This window comes from Nycticebus coucang, chromosome 2, assembly GCF_027406575.1.
Source record: "Nycticebus coucang isolate mNycCou1 chromosome 2, mNycCou1.pri, whole genome shotgun sequence".
NCBI lineage: Eukaryota > Metazoa > Chordata > Mammalia > Primates > Lorisidae > Nycticebus > Nycticebus coucang.
Window position 1 is genome coordinate 51,457,397 of NC_069781.1, and position 22,465 is coordinate 51,479,861.

The 22,465-nt window shown below is 40.8% G+C and overlaps 1 protein-coding gene and 1 non-coding gene across 4 annotated transcripts in view; both read right to left on the reverse strand.

The window, feature by feature from the left end:
* Positions 1-22,465, reverse strand: part of TEK (TEK receptor tyrosine kinase) — a 113,170-nt gene that overhangs the window by 42,814 nt on the left and 47,891 nt on the right. For 2 of the 3 annotated variants that reach the window (XM_053571063.1, XM_053571069.1), the window contains exons 3-8: positions 10,142-10,252; positions 9,085-9,237; positions 5,764-5,895; positions 5,153-5,293; positions 2,489-2,617; positions 290-441 (exon numbers count right to left, since the gene is read on the reverse strand). In XM_053571063.1, the coding sequence (XP_053427038.1) occupies positions 290-441; positions 2,489-2,617; positions 5,153-5,293; positions 5,764-5,895; positions 9,085-9,237; positions 10,142-10,252 (818 nt within the window). The remainder of the gene's footprint in view (positions 1-289; positions 442-2,488; positions 2,618-5,152; positions 5,294-5,763; positions 5,896-9,084; positions 9,238-10,141; positions 10,253-22,465) is intronic. The other variant, XM_053571078.1, reaches the window with a different exon arrangement.
* On the reverse strand, positions 4,186-4,249 carry LOC128580128 (U7 small nuclear RNA). Its single transcript, XR_008378465.1, has one exon. It is a non-coding gene; the product is annotated as a U7 small nuclear RNA (small nuclear RNA).

Below are 22,465 nucleotides of genomic sequence, written 5' to 3' on the forward strand. Positions count from 1 at the left end.
CTGTTTCTCCTCACACCCAGCTGGTCATTTCTGCAGGGTGAGCCTCGACCCTGGCACCCATCTCCATCAGTTCCACTTGGGCATATTCCCAACCGAGCACTGTGGCACTGGCAGGCAGAGGACTGCAGTAAGTCTGTTCTGCCTCCCCCCAAATGGGGCATTTTATCAAAGCTAACAGCACACTGGCCTGGAAGGAAGCAAGTCCTGAGTGGAGCTGTTAAGGGGACAGATTACTATACTGAAAACATTCCATGGTGTCAGGTAAACAGATGAAGAACGTGGCTCTTACACGGAGCACTGTCCCATCTGGCTTCACCAGGGTCATTTCTTCATTAGCAGGTAGTGGCCGGCCGGAGGCTTTGCAGATGGGGTTAAATTTACCACTGTTTACTTCTATGTGATCTGGCAAATCCTCTATCTTCGGGGTCATCCTTGGCATGCCTGAAGGAAGAAAACAGCATTGTGAAATCTAATCCCCAGCACAGCAGCAAGAGTAGTAATACACATAGCTGCTTTAGCAAGCCGTGCACTGGGCTAGAACATAGCAAGTATTTTATTGTTTTATCATCTGGAATAAGCTTGTGACGTGGGTGCTATTGTGTCTCTATTTTCCAGATGAGGAGACTACAGCCAGATTCAGGCCTAGGTCTTTATGAATGCAGAGTCCACACTCTTCATAAGGCTGGTCACCCTGAGCCGAGGCATTCAAGACCAGCCTAGGCAACATAGCGAGATTTCTACAAAAAATAATAAAATTAGCCAGGCATGGTGCCTCGCACCTAAAGTTCCAGCTACTTAGAAGGCAGAGGGGAGAGGATCACTTTAGCTCAGGAGTGTAAGGTCTCAGTGAGCTGTGATTGCACTACTGCATTCCAACCTGGGTGACAGAGTAGGACCCCCTCTCAAAAAAATAAAAAATAAGATTAAAAAAATGACAAGAATGGGAAAATCTATAAAGAGAAAATAAAGTCGTGCCACAAACAACATGGGTTTGAACAGTGTGGGTTCATTTATACACAAGTTTTTTCCAATAATGTATTGGGAAATTTTTTTGAGATTTGCAATAATTTGAAAAAACTCACAAACTGCATAGTAGCCTAAAAATATCAACGAATTTAAGACAAAGGTATTTCATGAATGCATATCATATAAAGAGATACTAGTCCATCTATGTGTTGAACAACTATTTATGTTATCAGTAAGGCTTCTAATTTACAGTGAACTATGAGAAGTTGGGGTGGGGGAGTCAAAAGTTGTACATTGGATTAGTTAACATAGCTTTTGTAGCATTTTCTTAGTTATTTTGCTAAGACCTTATGAAAATGTGTCAAACGATCTATGAACCAAGTGTATGGTGCCCCACGATCATACTAGTACACAGCTATGGTTTAATAAAAATAAAAAAAAATAAAAAAATAAAAGTTGTACATTGGGGCCAAGTAAAATGGCTCATGCCTATAATCCTGGCACTCTGGGAGGCCAAGGAGAGTGGATTGCCTGAGCTCGGGTGTTCTAGACCATCCTGAGCAATAGTGAGACCCCTTCTCTAAAAATACCATAGTGGTACCATAGTGGTACTTATAGTCCAAGCTACTCGGGATGCTGAGGCAAGAGGATCACTTGAGCCTAAGAGCTTGAGTTTGGTGTGAGTTATGATTCCTCAGAACTCTACCACGGGTGATGACAAAGTGAGACTCTATCTCAAAAAAAGAAAAAAGTTATACCTGGATTTTCAACTGCAAGGAGGGTTGGCATCCCTAACCCCTTCATTGTTCAAGGGTCAAGTATAAATTTATGGCTGCCAGAGATTGGGAGGAGGGGAGAATGTGAGTTAGTACTAATGGGTACAAGGTTTCTTTTGTTATAATAAACATGTTTTAAAGTTAGATTATGGCAATGATTGCACAATTCTGTAAATATACTAAAAACCATTGAATCGTACATTTAAAGGGATAAATATTATAACATAAAATTATTCTCAATAAAGCTGTTAAAAAAAAAAGAATAGGGTAGATTTTGTCTGTGGATCAAAGTTTTCTGACTCCTGCTCTAGGACAATTTTTGAATGAGAATTATTTAAAATTTCATTTTGAGTGCAACCATTTCTATTTGTTTCACTTTTTATATGTCTTTGTAAAAATATCCTTTGTCCAAATCTCTTTCCCTGTTCTGCATGTCCAGGGAAAGGGCTGGTGCTGGGGAAGGACGCAGGAGAGGCAGGTAGAGCTCTCGGCTGGCTAACTGCCACTTGATGTGCTACCGAGAGCACACAGTCTATTCTTAGTTGGAAGACAAATGAAGACAACCATGAGCATCCATAGAAAAGGGTTAGAATGCTGTACTCAGGATTGGCAATGAATTCTTCCCAACTTCTAGATGAAAACGGAAGAGGCTTAAGGATCTTGGGGTGCTGGGGAAGAATTACACCAGCGCAGCTCATTTCAAATGTGCCGAACGTGGCCCTGACTACAGTGTTACCTTGCTTTACCTTCTTTCTCACACCGGAGCCCTTGTCGTCCTGGAGCACAGAGGCATCCTTGGAACCTGTCACACATCTCCCCATTGGTACAGCTGCACTTGAGCTTACAATCTGGCCCATAATAACCAGGGTGGCATGCTGTAAACAAAGACATTAAAAAGCAGAGTTAGTTCAGGGGATATGGAGGAAACCAATGCTGTAGAGGGCTAGTTTTATTTTTCTCTCTAATCTGTCAACCTTGCCAATTAATATAAGGTATGGTTGATTTGTCTAAATTACCAGGAACTTAAAAGTTTGGGGAGTCCTGCCTCTGGAAGAGTTGAATAAGCTTCTAACAGGCCAACCTTCTCACTGATACAACAGTATTTGGGAAACTACATGAAAGCACAAAAAAGTGGGATGGGGAAAAACAAAACAAGGCATGTTCTGGACGGGGATTGAAATCTGGAAGATGGCTTTTAGCCTAATTGTTGGGTACAGTTAACACCATGGGAGTGGGCTAAACCTCTGAAGAAAACCTGCTATCTTACTAGCCTGAGGAGTCCGTGGACAGAGTCAGGGTAACCACAGCCACTGGAAAGCGTGGGAGAAAACCCAGAAAAGGAAAGTCAAAGAGAAGTCCCAAATCTTTGGCTGATCCTTGAACAATGCATGTTCAGTGCAGACTCAAAGCAGCCAAGCTAGAGATGAAAGACTGAATCAAGTTTGACCTGATGCCTAAGAGTTTTCAGTATGAGTCCTAAAATGTTTACTGCCTGATAAAAAGAGTCAAAAAAAAAAAAAAATTAACATCCAAGACTCTATCTCATACTCCAAAGTTTCCACAATGTAACATTCACAATATCCAAAATATAATCCCAAAGTACTCAATATAAGTGACAGAGAACTATGACCAATTCTTATGAGAAAAAAAAAAAATCAATAGAGGCCGATCACAATGACCCATTTTTTTAATCAAGTGGTATTCTTGCTACTGAGTTGTTTGCACTCCTTATATATTTTAGATGGTAAACCATGATCAGATGTAAGGTTTGCAAATATATTATCCCATTTGGTACATTATCTCTTCACTCTCTTGATTATTTTCTTTGCATGTACCTCTTCCTGGGTCCTAGCAAAGTGTTTATGTATGTACGTGTTTTGAAATTTTGCATAAGATTTAAATTTTTTAAGTCAAATAAATTAATATAAGGGTACATATGAATAGATTACATTGTTTGCATTTGTTAGGAAAAGTTCAAGTTGCATTTGAGTCCCTCACCTTGGAGGTGTCCCAAATATCCCTATATTGTACCCATTAGTTGGGAGCTTACTGAGGGGCTACATCTCCTGGAATCACCATTTACCTTGCTGGAGTTACCAGTTATGGGGCATATCTCAGAAGCCAGATGGGATTCCTCTACTGCTGAGGCTCCTTCAACATTCCATGGGGGCAGACACAGCATTTGGAGGAAGCTGAGTGAGAGGTTGCAGGTGACTGAAGCGTACTTTTGTGTCACCCTATTCTTGGCCCCTTCTCCAGCCCCTAGAGCTGTGCTGTCCAGGATGAAAGCCACTAGCTAAGAGCTACTGAGCCCTTGAAATACAGCTTATCCAAATTGAGTTTGAGAAAAGGAATATAAAACATTTCATTGACAATTTTTTCTACTGGTTACATGTTGAAATTGTAATATTTTTGACATGCTGTGTTTTTTTTTTTTTTGGGGGGGGGTGTCTTCCAGTAGAGACCAGAAAACCTTCCAGACAAATTCTAAAAGAGCTGTAACACTGACATGCTGTGTCAAATAACATTGAAATTATTTAATCTATTTCTTTTTACACTTTTTATGTGGCTACTACTAGAAAATTTCAAATTCTGTATGCAGATGGCTTATCTTTCCCCTGAACTGCTCTGTTCTGGAGCACTGATAAAAAGTTGCTAGGGACCCCATTGCAGCTCCCATTACTGCCAGATGTGTTTGCCTTGGGAGGCAAACACTGAAAAGCCCTCAATCTTTGGCTAATTCGCCACGTGAACATTCCTTAGGGAGACTCTGGCATATTTAGCTGCAGGTTCATGTTCAGCTACTGTGTGACAGAAGATGTGATACTTACACTGGATAATAGATGTCAAGTGCACACCACTGAGTCTCTCGAGCAGGAAAGTGTATTTCAGAAAGGACAGAGGGACTCTGTGTAGGTGAAGTTAGTACTGTTTGAGTCTGATCCACAGCAGGTAAGATCATAACTTTTATTTATTCAAACCATGTTTGAATCTGATCTAAAAACTCTGATCATTTTTATGGCCCACTAAAAAAAAAAACAAAAACACCCAAATTCTAATGTCTTCCTATTCAAAGTGTGGTTTGAAAACCAACAGCACTGGAACCACCAAGGAGCTTGTTAGAAAAACAGAACCTCAGGCCCGAACCCAGACCTACCAAATTAGAATCTGTGGTTTTATAAGATCCCTAGGTAATATGTGTGAGATGCACTTCCTATGAGGTCCACAGTCTTACCATGAAATTATAATTACCTTGGAGCATCTATGGTTCAAAATACTTTAGCCCAAAAATGTGTAATTTGATTGAGCAGTTAGTCCAGGTATAGCCTACATTGTGATTTCCAGCAAAGCAGATCTCCTTTGTACACCTGCTAGACCTCTGTCGATTCAAGAGTGTAAGTGGTCCATACCTTCATTGCACTGCAGACCCTTCCAGCCTGTGGCACAGGAACACCCATAGGGGTCTGGGAGACAGAACACATAGGACTTGCATCCTTCTGGCCCACTACACCTTTCTTTGCAAGTTCTGCCGAACGTGTGCAGTTCACAAGCTTTGGGGGGAAACAAAAAAGCTAATTTAGAGTCAAATATGCATAATCGCTCTTTGAATTAGTCTCTCCTAGACTAGAGAACATGGAAAATAGTCTGATCTCAGCTATGGCATAGGTAGGGTGAACATGACTTGTATGGTCTATTTTACGGGTAATGAAACTGCCCCCATAGAGCCGCCACCACCATCAGGGCCACCGCTCACAGTTACCAGGGTGTATACCACACAAATCCACAGGGTGACATTCACATTGTAAACATCATAGATCTGTGTATCTATTGTAACTTTCCAGTGGTTGGCAATAAAGAACTTTAAGGAAAGGGCAACTTTTTCTCATTTACACAAAGGTTTTTATGGCTTAATGGGGGCCTTTTAGTTCCTATTACCATCTGTGTCTAGATCAAAAATTCTAGATCCTATAGTGATGGCTTTTTTAATCTACAGATTACTAATGAAGAACTCTTGACTTACCTTTCTCACATGTCCTCCCCATAAATCCAGGGGGGCAAATACATTCTCCGGTATCTTCATGGCAGACACCATTATTCACACAAGCAGTACAGAGATGGTTACATTCTGGTCCCCACTTTTGAGCTTCACATCCTTTTATTAAGGAAAAAAGACTACAGTGAGTAAAGTACATTCATTCAACAAACTTTTATTGAGTATCTACTATGTATAAAAAGAAAATAAGAATCTGAGGACCACTTCCCCCTTACACAAAGTGGGGAGGAGAGGTAGATTCCTCAGGCATTTGAGAAGGACTGGCCCCACAGATCATTCATTAAGGAAATGTCTTGCTTACCTCCCATAAACAAGGACATGCAAATTGTAGCTTTAGGTCTGCAGGCTAACTCTGACACCTAAAACTGAAGTCTATTCCAATTCCACACTAACCATGAATTGTAAGTTTATCTTCACAGGTGCAGAACAGAGACAAGACAGGGTCAGACATTCTTCCACCTACTCAGGGACAAGTGTTTCCTTCATTCTCTTCTTCTCCTTTATAATAATAAAATCAGCCACTTATTTTGGTCAATCTATGTATCAGTCATTCAGTGGACACTGGTAACTGGGCATAGTTTCTGCTGTCTAAAAGGTAATTGTCAAATATGGGAGACAGACATGTAAACAAGAAATGATGACAGAAACAAAGACAAAGCGTATCTAATCCTGTCTTGGGGTTGGAAGAGGGCATAAAGAAAGGCTCCCCAGAGGGGTGCCATGTAAGCTAAATTTGCAGGGCCGCCTAAGTGGCAAAGAAGATAAGGCTGGAGAGTGTGTTTCAGGCAAAGGCAAAGGCAAATCGTGGGAATAGAGCGAGCATGGCGAGTTCAGGGAACCGCAGGGATGGTTAGAGACTCGAGCAGTAGTTCTCAAAGTGTGGTTCCTGACCAATGTAAGCTCTAGCACCTGGGAATCTCTGAGAAATGCAAATCTCAGATCCCCCGACCTACAAGCTACTGAATGAAAGTCTCTGGAGGTGGCCTAGTAATCTATGCTTAGCAAGTCTTCCAGGAGATTCTGGTACATGCCAGAGTTTGAGAGCCTCTGGCTTAGTGTATGTGGAGGAGGGATGAGGCTAAAAAGGGAAACAAGAACTAGTAGCATTCATGTATTTTTCAGCTAGAAAACTTATATAAGAGTGAACAAGATAGGCAAAACCTAATCTGTAAAGACGGTAAAATCCTAGATTCAGATTTCCTTACTATTTCCCTCCAACACCTGGTAATTTTAGATTAATTAGGTCAAAAGATACCTTCTAATACAGGGTGTCTATAAAGTTCATGTGTGATTTTAAATTGCACACTATTTTAAATTGAACATGAACTTTATGGCCACCCTGTATAAGGAAAACCCAGAGGGGTTGGGATGATCATTTATGATCAAGAATTTAGTTTCATTTCTCATCTGAAGGGAGCCAGTGTCCTTGCCCCATGAGACTCACAGTGGTAAGCTTGCACCTGTGCCTACAGTTGATGTAACCTGATCATTTCTTTGGCAAAAACGCCCAGTTATCAGTATTTTCTCTAAAATAATCAGGAAGACTGTCAACAGAGACCATTTCTTACAGTCTTCCACTTAGTAGATAAAGGTACAAGTAGGTAAAAGCTCATGTTTATATGCCTCAGTATAGAAAGGGAATGAGGCTATGATTAATTAGCTGTATCTAGAGACCCAGACCATAGGTTATTTGCACATGTTGAAAACTAATGATAGCAGACAACGTAAATGAAAATGAGTCCCCAGGAAAGAGAAAAGGATAAAGCACTAGGGAATACCACAGGCTATCTCTTAGGAATGGAGAAGTCAGGAAAAGAGTTTGTTGATAGGCAATGAGTCTGAAATGAGACATCTACTTTCTTCAAAAGCCTTGGGATTCTGTATTTTAAGAAATCAGATATTCACAGCATACAGAGAAAAATCCTATATTGTGAGAAATCTTGTCAAGAATTGAACACATACAGAAAAAACCTACAAATATAACCATTGTGATTTTTAACACATTTTTTTTTTTTTTTTTGAAACAGAGTCTCACTATGTCACCCTCTGTAGAGTGCATCACAGCAACTTCAAACTCTTGGGCTTAAGCAATTCTTTTGCCTCAGCTTCCCAAGTAGCTGGGACTACAGGCACCTGCCACAACACCCAGCTATTTGTTGTTGTTGTTGTCATTGTTGTTTGTTCAGCAGGCCTGGGCTGGGTTCGAACCCACCAGCTCCGGTGTATGTGGCCAGCACCCTAGCTGCTGAGCTACAGGCGCCGAGCCTCACAAAAATCTCTAAGTACTATGTTTGGACTTCAGTTTATCCTTGAGAGATACCCTATAGTTAGGAGAAATGGACAAATGCCTTCAGCTGCACATCATTTTTTACTAAACATCAAAAAACTCCTACTGGGGAAAAATATTCCTAAACGGAATGACTTTGCCCCAACTCCAATTTTCTTAGTTTGATTTTAGATATTAGCAGTGCTTCCCAAATGGTTTTGTCAAAATACATACACTCCTAACAAGGGGGAATTAACGTGTGCTCCTAGCACAATCTGAAAAGAGACAACTTGGAGATCAAAATGTGTTCAAAATCTTTTGCTTTATCTTAGGAGTTCAGGTGAATTTTGAATTCTACTCTATGCCAAGTCATGTTTGTTTTAACATTTACACATTTTTAAAAAGCATTAAGCTTTTTACCACCGTGATATTATTATATAGTAAATACGGTAGAACCCCATAGTTGATCACCTTTCTACATCAACCACATCCTTAAGTTGTCCTAATTTTCTTATTCTTTTAATTTTTACATTGTCCTAATTTTCATAGACTGGACATATACCACATGCACTCAATGGAAGTTCCTTACATATACCACCTCTGTATGTTAACCAGTTTGTTACAGTCCTTTAGGTGGTCAACTCACAGAGGTTCAACTGTAGACACTGTATTTAGTCTCTCTCCCTGGTTCCTGGCACACAGATACTAAGACTCTCAGAACCTCTGAAGAATCAACTAATCTCTGTTTTTCCGAACCAACCTTTGTTTTTTGTTTATGTTAGTTGTACTAAAAATCCTATTAACTACACCATTGCAGGTGGCAGCCTCTTGATCACTTACTCCGGACTATCAGCCTGGTGAAGGCCAAGGTGAACAGGTTTCCTCCTATGTACCTGGCTGAGTACACGCCAGCATCCTGGGGCTGAGCATGAGGCAGATGCACTTTGTTTTTCGTTTATGTTAGTTGTACTAAAAATCCTACTAACTACACCATTGCAGGTGGCAGCCTCTTGATCACTTACTCCGGACTATCAGCCTGGTGAAGGCCGAGGTGAACAGGTTTCCTCCTATGTACCTGGCTGAGTACACGCCAGCATCCTGGGGCTGAGCATGAGGCAGATGCACTTCCAAAATATCCGGTACTTCATGGCGGGGCACTGAATGGATGAAGGACCCTAATGATAGAGAAAAGTGGAGAACAATCGGTCACACTCCTGGTTTCATTGTCTGGCCCTTCCACTTAATCAGTTCCCCCTGCTCTGATTAAAAAAAAAAAAATGTGCTTTCACATATTGGATGTGGGAGAAGAATGAAAAGGCATAACTATTCAATGCATTCCTGGTAGTGAAGAAAGGCCTTGTGAGAGCAGACAGGTTACTCTGCAGGATCTACCCCAAGCACACGAAGATGGAGGTAGTCTACGTACTTACCTTCTATAGGGACAGGTGAACATAGAGTGGCAGGCAAAGCTCTGGTAGGAAGTGTCCAGTAACCTTGTCTACTAGTCAGCTAACCAGGAGATACTTAGAATCACTGTTCTAACCTAGAAATCCTATCCACCCACAGAATTCAGAATGGTCCCCATCAATATTCCAGCTGGATCAGGCAACGGCCACCAGATGGTGCCAAACTATAGCTAGGACCCAGATAGATTTGGATTACATAGTTGGACCTCCAGAACTGCTGACAATTGGCTTCCCGGGTTTACTAGGTTATTTCCTTAATTTTACAAACAACCTCACATTTTATATGACTGAATTTAGGGGCTTTTCACATTACAATGGGGCTTTATTGGATGTACATACACCAAGTATATTCACAAATGTACAATGTATGTACATGCATAGATATTGATATTCCCATCTGTTAACGTATATGACTTCCACTGTCATTTACTTAAGCAACCAAACACCTCACCCAAGAGGGCTTCTATCATACACAGAATTTGGTGAGCTTGCATCATGGCAACTTTACTGCAAACATCTGCCCCTGAGACTGCAAATAGCATAATGCTCCCATACGCTGTGTGTTATCTGGTGGGTCACACCGTGGTGTTGAGGAAAGGAAGCACGCACTCACCGTTTTTGTAAATCACTGCATCTTCTTCTTTAATCAATACCTTTTTGAAAGATATGTTCACATTATCTCCCCTGTCCACAGTCATAGTTAAAGTAGCTGGTAAGAAGGAAGCTTTTAAAGGAGAGAGAGAAAACAAATACCAAAAATGAGGTCACACATTTTCTACAGAAGCAACTGAGCTTTGAGATTCAGTTGCCAAAGGTGAGGGCAGAGTCTTGCTAAGAGTCAGCTAGTTGTTAGCATATGAAAAATAGTAAAAACAGTGCTGACTAATGGGTTTTAATCATTCTTAAGGTTACAACCTTTTTAAGAATCTGATAAAAGAAATGGTCATTTCCTCTATGTACATGTAAATACTATACATATACACAACTTTTCCATGCATCTGACTGGGGTGGTGAGGACGTAATGTTGACTAGTACAGATTGAATACCACTTATATGAAAAGCTCAGGACCAGAGCGTTTCAGATTTGGAGATACTTTCAATTTTGGAATATTGACATTATGTCAACATTCTAAATCCCCAAATCCAAAATCCAAAATGTTCCAGTGATCAATTCCTTGAAGCACTACATTGGTCCTCAAAATTTTTCAGATGGTGGAGCATTTTGAATTTCATATTTTTGGATTTGAGATCCTCAACTGCGTCTATTATCAAACAAATTCATGATATTAACCATATACCATGTTCACTGGACATCTTTCTCCAATCCCTACTAAGTTTCCTCGAAGTAGAAAAAATACGAATGGAGTATGAGTTTCCCCAAAGTGGAAAAGAAACAAACATTTGTCCAATGGGTTTTCCTTCAGTCCTTTTGTGGTATCATTCTTGTGGTTTCAAGTAATTCTTATTGCTTAGAACGCTGCAAGCATTTCACACATGGAATGAACACAGTGGTGGGCTTACTACTAATGGTTTAAATACCTTTAAATGTTGAAGAATAAAGGATGGAATCCGATATCTTGCCTTCTACCCTTTAATTGTACATGTAAAAACTGACATAGTTATGAGACTACACAGTGGCTGGAGAAAACAGGGGAAGTTATTCTATGTTTGATTTAGAAGCATAGGCCAGTTGACTGAAAACTTTTGTCTCCGCGTCAGGCTTGGAACATTTCCTGATTCCCTTGGCCTGTTGGACAAGATGTGTAAATAAAATCTTCTAACATTCTCTCAGCAACTAGAGTTTCCAAATTCCTTTAATTTATAAAAAGGAATTCCTTTTTATAATTTATAAAAAGCCAAACTCTGTGGAATAAGAAAGAATTAACTTTAGGTTTTTTTTTTCTTTTTTTTTTGAGACAGAGTCTCACTATGTCACCCTCAGTAGAGTGCCATCGTGTCACAGCTCCCAGAAACCTCAAACTCTCGGGCTTAAGCGATTCTCTTGCCTCAGCCTCCCAAGTAGCTGGGACTACAGGTGCCTGCCACAATGCCTTGCTATTTTTTGTGACAATTGTCATTGTTGTTTAGCAGGCCGGGGCTGGGTTCGAACTTACCAGCCTCACTGTATGCAGCTGACACTGTAACTTCTGTGCTATGGGCACCAAGCCAACTTTAGGCTTTTTAAAATTAAGCCAATGGTAAAAATGTAAGGATCATGACTAAAAGATAAGTAGCCGATATAACATTCCTTATTATGGAGGGCAGGAAAGAAGGGATGTGAACAAGAGACAGAAAATGGGGGGAAAAAAGGCCCAATGATTATTATAGTATGGAAAAGATAAAATAACATAGCAGAAGGGAAGACAAATATATGTTAAAAGACAGAGGATCTTGGAATGAATTCAGATAAGAAAATCTTAGATTTTAAAATTTAAATTCTTAAATACATATGCAATTATGTGCTCTTTCCATAAATATATATTAAACATAATGACATATCAGCTTGAAAATAAAGGGATAGAAAAATATACTGAGCTAACACTAACCAAAAGAAACTAGTATTATAACATTTACACAGAAAAAAAGTTATTCTAAAGCCAAAATAAATGCTATGGATAAAGATCGTCTTTAGATGATAAGAAGACAGAACCATTCACCATCTAATAAAATCTTGTTAGATTTTATTCACACATCTTGTGCAGGAAGATATAATAATCTTGAACTTGTATATGCGTCTAACAATAAAGCTCGAAAACTCATGAAACAAAAACTTACAGAATTTAAGAAAAAAACTACAAGCACAGTGGAAACTTGCAGAAAATTATTAATCAAACAGACTGAAAATTACCTAAGAAATAAAAGAAGATTTTAATAAGTACCCGTCAGTCTGATCAGGAGCCCTTAAAGTCCACCCCTCGCCATGCGCATTCCCATTGTGGTTGTCCATTTTAGTACTATAGAGAAAGCTGCCCCTTGGGTCCACATCCTAAAGGTCAGCACAGTGGTGTTGCCATTTATTTACACAGATCTCTTTCTTCCAATCACTTCAGGCCTTAGCTAACATCATTTAATATTCCTGGCAACACACAAAAGTAAGTATTATTGCTTCTGGATGAGGAAACTGAGATTTGCAGAGCTGAGGTATCTCGCTCAGAAAGGTCCAGTAAGTGGCAGAGGGTGAATTCAAGCCCAGGACTAATTGCAGCGTGCACAATTAAAGATCTGCTAACTCTCCAGGAAACCCTGTGCCCAGTTATCCAAACACAGGTTCTTTTCAAGCACACTGCTTCCCTATTAAGCCACAAAGCACATCTCTGTGAATAACAAATTCTCCGCCCAGAAGGCATGTAAATTTTTTTTTTGTTTGTTTTTTTTTTGAAGGCATGTAAATTTTAAATCAATAGCAAACACCCCACACCCAACAATAAAAATTTCTATAGTGTTTCAGCCCGGGATCAAGCCTTGAGGCTCCGAGACTCCTGCTGAGGACCTGGTGGTGGATCACCTGGTTCCTGTGCCATCATTTCCATCTCATCTGTGGCTTTTGGATGGGTGGCTTGAGAGAGACTGATAAGTGCTGTGAGCACTGCTGGCTTGGCAGCCCCCCTATGAGGCTAGAAGATACCTCCGACCCAAGGTCAGAAGGTCCCAGGCTTTAGGGCCTCTAGGTTTTTCTGCTTGTTTTTTTCAGCTGTGGGCTGTGCCTGCAGCTCCGGCTGTGGTGCCCTGGTGGGACTTCCTCCATGGCCAGGCCTGCGAGCGCCTTGGTGCAGGTGCTCCGGGAGGACAAACTCCGGGAGCATGGCCTAGATCAAAGAGCAGCATGCACACTGCAATCAGTCCTGGGCTTGAATCCACTCTCTGCCACTTACCGGACCTTTCTGAGTGAGATACCTCAGCTCTGCAAATCTGTTTCCTCATCCAGAAGCAATAATACTTACCTTCGCAGGTTGCTAGGAATATTAAATGACGTTAGCTAAGGCCTAAGGTACTTGGAAGAGGTCCATATAAATAAATGGCAACACCACTGTGCTGACCTTTAGGATGTGGACCCAAGGGGCAGCTTTCCCTATAGTATTAAAATGGACAACCACAATGGGAAGGCACATGGTGAGGGGTGCACTTTACGGGGCTCCCGCTCAGACTGACGGGCACTTCAGTTAGCCATCCGGCTGCACTCGGCTCTTGCTCTCTGTGACATGCTCTGGGTTCCTCTGAGAATTTTTTTCTATTCACTTCATACTGTTCCTTTCTATGCAGCTTGTTTATATTTTCTGTCTCTTTGTGTGAAGATTGTTTAGCTGAGCATGGGCCTTCTCACTCAGCACTGTGTTCTGAAAAGGATCCCAGATTCCGGCTGGGGTCAACTCCAGTAGTTTCCCCTACCCCTACTCTGTTGCTCTTTATTATTTCAGACTTCATGCCTTTTAAGATGTTTTCTTAGGGGCAGAATCACACCAGAGTTCCACTGCTGTCCAGCCTGCTTCCTCCTGCATTAACGTCTCTAGGCTGATCATTCTCTGCTGAGTACTAATGAAGGAACTTCAGCCTCCATGTTCTCCTTCAGGAATCCTGATGACACAGGAGCCCGGCTTCTATTTAGTACACATGTACTGATGTCATGTGACTTGGCTGGATGATAAAAACAATAAGCACCTTTCAATAGTGCCTGCTATTGCACCAAGTACAGTTCTAAGCTCTTTACATAAATTCGATTTTTATAATATTTGTCTGAGATAGGTAGTATAATTACAGAGAGAGGCTAAGTAACCTGGCTAAGATCACATAACGAGTACCTGGGAGAGCCAGGATTTGAACCAGGGAACAGGGCTCTGGAGGGTTTCATACATTATATACTGTTAGTGCTCAAAAGGCTTTAAAGTCCAACCACCTCATTTTATAAATGAGATGACTGAGGCCTGTGTCAGAACATGACTTGCTTGAGATTGTTAGGATGGGCTAATTAATAGAACTTAACTAAGAAACACCATCCACTTGCCCTTTAAGTTTATGGCGCTAAAAGTTGTACACCAAGATATTTCTCACAGTTGAAAAACAATTGAGCTAAATTTCAGTTGTCTCCTTTGTTGAGAGGCCTAATGCAGCTACACATGAACCCTTTCCCCTCCTCCACTTCCTCTTTTTCCCCCTCGCCCTCTTCCCTCCCCTCCTAAGACAAAGACACAAACGATCTATCTCCACCGCCCAAAGTTTACACCAAATACCCTAACTTTCCAGGCAAGCTGTGGATTTTGCCCACCCCCTCTGGCCCAAGTAAAAGTGGTCTCTAACTGCCCAGCAGATGCACCTTTGCACTGCCCAGGAGGGTTCCCTCCCCTTACAATAAACCTGGCCTGAATCTCCGCTCCAGTCTCGTTTCTGGGAGTCATGCTTACACCTTTCACCCTTTAATGCTAGAGAAGTACTCAGGGCAACAACACGGCTCTATGTCCACTACAGCTTTGTACGGCTTTCACAACAGCCTCATGTGGATCGTATACCCACACCCACAGCTTACCAACCTGTAAGATGGGGCTAAGTATGGCTGTGTGTGGAAGTTGAGACACAAACCCAAGACCTCCACACTCATTTCATAACACCAGCTCTCCAGGATTATCATTCTCCGGGCCTATACTCTTACCTCTCAATTCCAGCCATTATGAACTATATTAAGTCCCTCCAACTGATCTCATACTCACTCATTCCCCAGTCACCAGCTTCCTTCCTTCCCCTCTACTCCTTTCCCCCATGTCTATCCACCTCCTGCTCACTCATCAGTCTCCATGTAGATGTCCCCAGGGACCTCACACAAGCCCTGGAAAACAGGTTAGTTGCTCTCAGGGCTACTCTCCCCTACCCTGCTACCTCCTCACAGCCATTCCTGGTATATCTTCCCTTATAGACACAGTGTCCACAGTGTCTGTGTTAAAAGATAGCACAGGACAGTGGTTAGAGCCAGTCTCTGGAATCAGGCCCAACTTTACCTCCCCAGATCCAACTCTCACCAGCTAGGGAACACACCTAAGTTACAAAAGTTATAAGCCTCATCTACCAATGGGGTCTTAAAAATCTTCATCTCACATGAATTTGATAAAGACTAAATTAGACAGTAATGTTCATGAAGTTGAATGGGGGAATGTTCAGACACAGACTAAGTGTCCAGGAAGTGCTGACATCATTGCAGCCCCTGTGGGCAGCTCAAGTAGAGGTGGAAGAATCACTGTGGAATGGAAGAACAAATGAAAGAATCTGATTGAGGAGGAGAGCAAGATGGCGGCCGAGTAACAACTTCCTTGCATCTGGGCACCGTGAGTCTGGGGAGATAGGACTCCAGGCATCTCTGGCTGGTGGGATCTGCCTATCATCACCCCTGTGAGGATACAGGGAGTCAGCAAGAGACTTCTGGACCCCAAGAGGAGGACTAAAACAGTGGAAAAACGGCAAGTGGTCGCGTGCATTCAATCGGTCTAAACCCGCCCGCAACTGTAAGTTCAGTAGCAGCGAGACTGCAAACCGGAAAGGCCTTACCTGTGAACTGTTTTGGTGTCTTTGGACTTGGCACTCAGTTGAACTGCCTTGGGGAGAGCCTGAGTGGGAATGTGGAGAACTTTGGCTATGGTCTAGGGCCCCAGTCTGAGCCGCTGAGCCAGATGGAGCTAATAGTGTTTGGTTGTGGGCCACAGGGAGCCATTGTGAGCAATCTGCCCCAGCAAGCTCCGCCCTCAGGGTCACAGAGCTAGAATCAGGTGGGAGCTGGTAACCCAGCGACCGAGTAGCCTAAGGGTGGGGTCTGAGCCGCCTTGCAGCCCTAACCCTCAGGGGCAGAGTGAGACCGGTTTTGGCACACTGGGTAAGTGGATAGCCACTTCAGCAGTGATTCCACCGACAAGCACTTTCCTGGGAAAGCTTCTGCTCAGCAAGTTTACAAGTTCAAAGTGCCTTTTAAGTGGGCTGAAGAGAGAATTAGGTTGTCTACCTGCTGGGGTTTGAGAAATCAGCAGCCTCCAGTCGTATCAGAACTGTGATTAACATCTCATACCCCAGAAGACCATGTGTTGCCCAGACAATATTCAACAACATATACATACTGCTTTGTTCTTGGTTGTGGTTTTTTTTTTTTTTTTTTTTTGGTTTGGTTGTTTGTTTATTTTGATGTTGTTGATGTTGTTTTGTTTTTTAATTTCAACTTTTCCATACAGATCTTTTTTCTTTCTCAATTTTTCTAGTTTAATTATAATTTCCCATTGCTGCCTTTTTTAATAACTAGAACTTCATTTTTGCTAGTGTTTCTACCACTATTATTTGGTTTTTCACCCAATTTTATCCCGTAAAGTTTTCTGTTTGCTTGTTTTGGTTTGATTTATAGAATTTTTGTCTTTCCTCTCTACTTGGTGGAGGTGGGGTACTGTGTCTGATCAGGTTAGCAAAGAGCTGCTAACCTCAAGGGACCCACCCAACTGGGCACCCCCAGAAGGTGGGTTTTTTTTAAAGGTTGTGTCAAAGTACCCTACTGCACACCTATATTGCTCTGTCTCCCTCTTTCTGTGCCTCTCTTCCTTTTGTCAATATTCCTTTTAGCCACCCCCTCTCCTTTCTCTATTTTTTTTTTCTTTTCACTCGGTCCTCCTTTGTTTCATCCCTTTCTTGCTCTTCAACCTTCTCACCCTTCTGGTCCTGTACCGAAAGGACTCATCTAACCCTTAGTCCACAGGCACGAGAACTTAAAGAGCAAGAGGAAGTGAAAGGAAAATTAGGGCAAGGAAACAGATAAAAGAAACGACTCATGAGGAAGAATCAGCAGAAAACTCCAGGCAACAATGAAGAACCAGCCCAGAACAACCCTGCCAAGGGACCATGAGGTAGCTATAAAGAAATGTTAGGAATGACAGAAAGGGAATTTAGAATACACATGTTGAAAACAATGAAAGAAATGATGGAAACTGCTAATAAAGTGGAAAATAACCAAAAGGAAATCCAAAAACAGAATCAAATAAGAGATGAACGATATGAAGAATATAAAAAGGATATAGCAGACCTGAAGGAACTGAAACAGTCAATTAGGGAACTTAAAGATGCAAGTATCAGCAGCAGGTTAGTCCATGCGGAAGAAAGAATTTCGGAGGTAGAGGACAAAGTTCTTGAGATAACTCAGATAGTAAAAGAGGCAGAAAAGAAGAGAAAGAAAGCAGAACGTTCACTGTCAGAATTATGGGACTTTGTGAAGCGTTCTAACATACGAGTTATAGGAATTCCAGAAGGGGAAGAAGAATGCCCCAGAGAAATGGAAGCCATACTAGAGAATATTATAAAAGAAAATTTCCCAAATATCACCAAAGATTCTGACACACTGCTTTCAGAAGGATATTGGACCCCAGGTCGCCTCAACTCTAACCGAGCTTCTCCAAGACACATTGTGATGAACCTGTCCAAAGTCAAGACAAAAGAAAAGATTCTGCAAGCTGCCAGGAGTAAGCGCCAGTTGACCTACAGGGGCAAATCCATCAGAGTGACCGTGGACTTCTCTAATGAAACTTTCCAAGCAAGAAGACAATGGTCATCTACCTTTAATCTACTTAAACAGAATAATTTCCAGCCCAGAATTCTGTACCCTGCTAAGTTTAAAATTGACAGAGAAATCAAATCATTTACGGATATACAACCATTGAGGAAATTCGCCACAAGACCAGCTCTACAGGAAATACTTCAACCTGTTCTGCACACTGACCACCACAATGGATCAGCAGCAAAGTAAGAACTCAGAAATCAAAGGACAGAAACTAACCTCCACACTGATGCAAAAGATAAAACTAAGCAATGGACTCTCACAAAATAAGATGAACAGAATACTACCACACTTATCAATTATCTCAATAAATGTTAATGGCTTGAATTCCCCACTGAAGAAACATAGATTGGCTGACTGGATTAAAAAACACAAGCCATCCATTTGCTGTCCACAAGAAACACACCTGGCTTCAAAAGACAAATTAAAGCTCCGAGTCAAGGGTTGGAAGACAATTTTTCAGGCAAATGGCATTCAGAAGAAAAGAGGAGTTGCAATCTTATTTTCAGATTCATGTGGATTTAAAGCAACTAAAGTCAAAAAAGACAAAGATGGTCACTTTATCTTGGTCAAGGGAAAAATACAACAAGAAGATGTTTCAATTCTACATATTTATGCACCCAATTTAAATGCTCCCAGATTCTTGAAACAGACCTTACTCAGTCTGAGCAATATGATATCTGATAATACCATCATAACAGGGGACTTTAACACTCCTCTTACAGAGCTGGACAGATCCTCTAAACAGAAATTAAACAAAGATATAAAAGATTTAAATGAGACCCCAGAAAAACTGTGCTTGATAGACGCATATAGAACACTCCATCCCAAAGATAAAGAATATACATTCTTCTCATCACCCCATGGAACATTCTCCAAAATTGATCATATTCTGGGACACAAAACAAATAGCAACAGAATCAAAAGAATTGAAATTTTACCTTGTATCTTCTCAGACCATAAGGCACTAAAGGTGGAACTCAACTCTAACAAAAACGCTTGACCCCACACAAAGGCATGGAAATTAAACAATCTTCTGTTGAATAACAGATGAGTGCAGGAAGAAATAAAACAGAAAATCATTAACTTCCTTGAGCATAACAACAATGAAGACACAAGCTACCAAAACCTGTGGGATACTGCAAAAGCAGTTTTGAGAAGAAAATTCATTGCTTTAGATGCCTACATTCGAAAAACAGAAAGAGAGCACTTCAACAATCTCACAAGCCATCTTATGGAATTGGAAAAAGGAGAACAATCGAAGCCTAAACTCAGTAGAAGAAAAGAAAGAGGGAAGGAGGGAGGGGGGTGGGGCCTTGGTGTGTGTCACACTTTATGGGGGCAAGACATGATTGCAAGAGGGACTTTACCTAACAATTGCAATCAGTGTAACCTGGCTTATTGTAACCTCAATGAATCCCCAACAATAAAAAAAAAAAAAAGAAATATCCAAAATTAAATCAGAGATCAATGAAATTGAAAACAAAAGAATCATTCAGAAAATTAATGAAACAAGGAGTTGGTTTTTTGAAAAACTAAATAAAATAGATAAACCATTGGCCAGACTAACGAGAAATAGAAAAGTAAAATCTCTAGTAAGCTCAATCAGAAATGATAAAGCGGAAATAACAACTGATCCCACAGAGATACAAGAGATCATCTCTGAATACTACCAGAAACTCTATGCCCAGAAATTTGACAATGTGAAGGAAATGGATCAATATTTGGAATCACACCCTCTCCCTAGACTTAGCCAGGAAGAAATAGAGCTCCTGAACAGACCAATTTCAAGCACTGAGGTCAAAGAAACAATAAAAAATCTTCCAACCAAAAAATGCCCTGGTCCAGATGGCTTCACTCCAGAATTCTATCAAACCTTCAAGGAAGAGCTTATTCCTGTACTGCAGAAATTATTCCAAAAAATTGAGGAAGGAAGAATCCTCCCCAACACATTCTATGAAGCAAACATCACCCTGATACCAAAACCAGGAAAAGACCCAAACAAAAAGGAGAATTTCAGACCAATCTCACTCATGAATATAGATGCAAAAATTCTCAACAAAATCCTAGCCAATAGATTACAGCTTATCATCAAAAAAGTCATTCATCATGATCAAGTAGGCTTCATCCCAGGGATGCAAGGCTGCTTTAACATATGCAAGTCTCTAAACGTTATCCACCATATTAACAGAGGCAAAAATAAAGATCACATGATCCTCTCAATAGATGCAGAAAAAGCATTTGATAAAATCCAGCATCCTTTTCTAATTAGAACACTGAAGAGTATAGGCATAGGTGGCACATTTCTAAAACTGATTGAAGCTATCCATGACAAACGCACAGCTAATAATTTACTGAATGGAGTAAAACTGAAAGCTTTTCCTCTTAGAACTGGAACCAGACAAGGTTGTCCTCTGTCACCTTTACTATTCATAGTGCCAAGTTCTAACCAATACAATTAGGCAAGACAAGGAAATAAAGGGAATCCAAATGGGAGCAGAGGAGGTCAAACTCTCCCTCTTTGTTGATGACATGATCTTATACTTAGAGAACCCCAAAGACTCAACCACAAGACTCCTAGAAGTCATCAAAAAATACAGTAATGTTTCAGGATATAAAATCAATGTCCTCAAGTCAGTAGCCTTTGTATACACTAATAACAGTCAAGATGAGAAGCTAATTAAGGACACAACTCCCTTCACCATAGTTTTAAAGAAAATGAAATACCTAGGAGTATACCTGACGAAGGAGGTGAAGGACCTCTATAAAGAAAACTATGAAATCCTCAGAAAGGAAATAGCAGAGGATATTAACAAATGGAAGAACATACCATGCTCATGGATGGGAAGAATCAACATTGTTAAAATATCTATACTTCCCAAAGCAATCTACCTATTCAATGCCATTCCTATCAAAATACCAACATCGTACTTTCAAGATTTGGAGAAAATGATTCTGCGTTTTTTACGGAACCAGAAAAAAAACCCATATAGCTAAGGCAGTTCTTAGTAATAAAAATAAAGCTGGGGTCATCAGTATACCAGATTTTAGGCTGTACTACAAAACCATAGTGGTCAAGACAGCATGGTACTGGCACAAAAACAGAGACATAGACACTTGGAATCGAATTGAAAACCAAGAAATGAAACTAACATCTTACAACCACCTAATCTTCGATAAACCAAACAAGAACATACCTTGCGGGAAAGACTCCCTATTCAATAAATGGTGTTGGGAGAACTGGATGTCTACATGTAAAAGACTGAAACTGGACCCACACCTTTCCCCACTCACAAATATTGATTCAAGACGGATAAAGGACTTAAATTTAAGGCATGAAACAATAAAAATCCTCCAAGAAAGCATAGGAAAAACACTGGAAGATATTGGCCTGGGGAAAGACTTCATGAAGAAGACTGCCATGGCAATTGCAACAACAACAAAGATAAACAAATGGGACTTCATTAAACTGAAAAGCTTCTGTACATCTAAGGAGACAATAACCAAAGCAAAGAGACAACCTACACAATGGGAAAGGACATTTGCATATTTTCAATCAGACAAAAGCTTGATAACTAGGATCTATAAAGAACTCAAATTAATCCACATGAAAAAAGCCAACAATCCCATATATCAATGGGCAAGAGACATGAATAGAACTTTCTCTAAAGATGACAGACAAATGGCTAACAAACACATGAAAAAATGTTCATCATCTCTTTATATTAGGGAAATGCAAATCAAAACAACCCTGAGATATCATCTAACCCCAGTGAGAATGGCCCACATCACAAAATCTCAAAACTGCAGATGCTGGCGTGGATATGGCGAGAAGGGAACACTTTTACACTGCTGGTGGGACTGCAAACTAGTACAACCTTTCTGGAAGGAAGTATGGAGAAACCTCAAAGCACTCAAGCTAGACCTCCCATTTGATCCTGCAATCTCACTACTGGGCATCTACCCAGAAGGAAAAAAATCAGGACACTTGTACTAGACTGTTTATTGCAGCTCAATTTACAATCGCCAAAATGTGGAAACAGCCTAAATACCCACCAACCCAGGAATGGATTAACAAGCTGTGGGATATGTATGCCATGGAATACTATTCAGCTATTAAAAAAAATGGAGACTTCACATCCTTCGTATTAACCTGGATGGAAGTGGAAGACATTATTCTTAGTAAAGCATCACAAGAATGGAGAAGCATGAATCCTATGTACTCAATTTTGATATGAGGACAATTAACGACAATTAACATTATGGGGGGAGGAGGAGGAAAAGCAGAAAGAGGGATGAAGGGAGGGGGTGGGGCCCTGGTGTGTGTCACACTTTATGGGGGCAAGACATGATTGCAAGAGGGACTTTACCTAA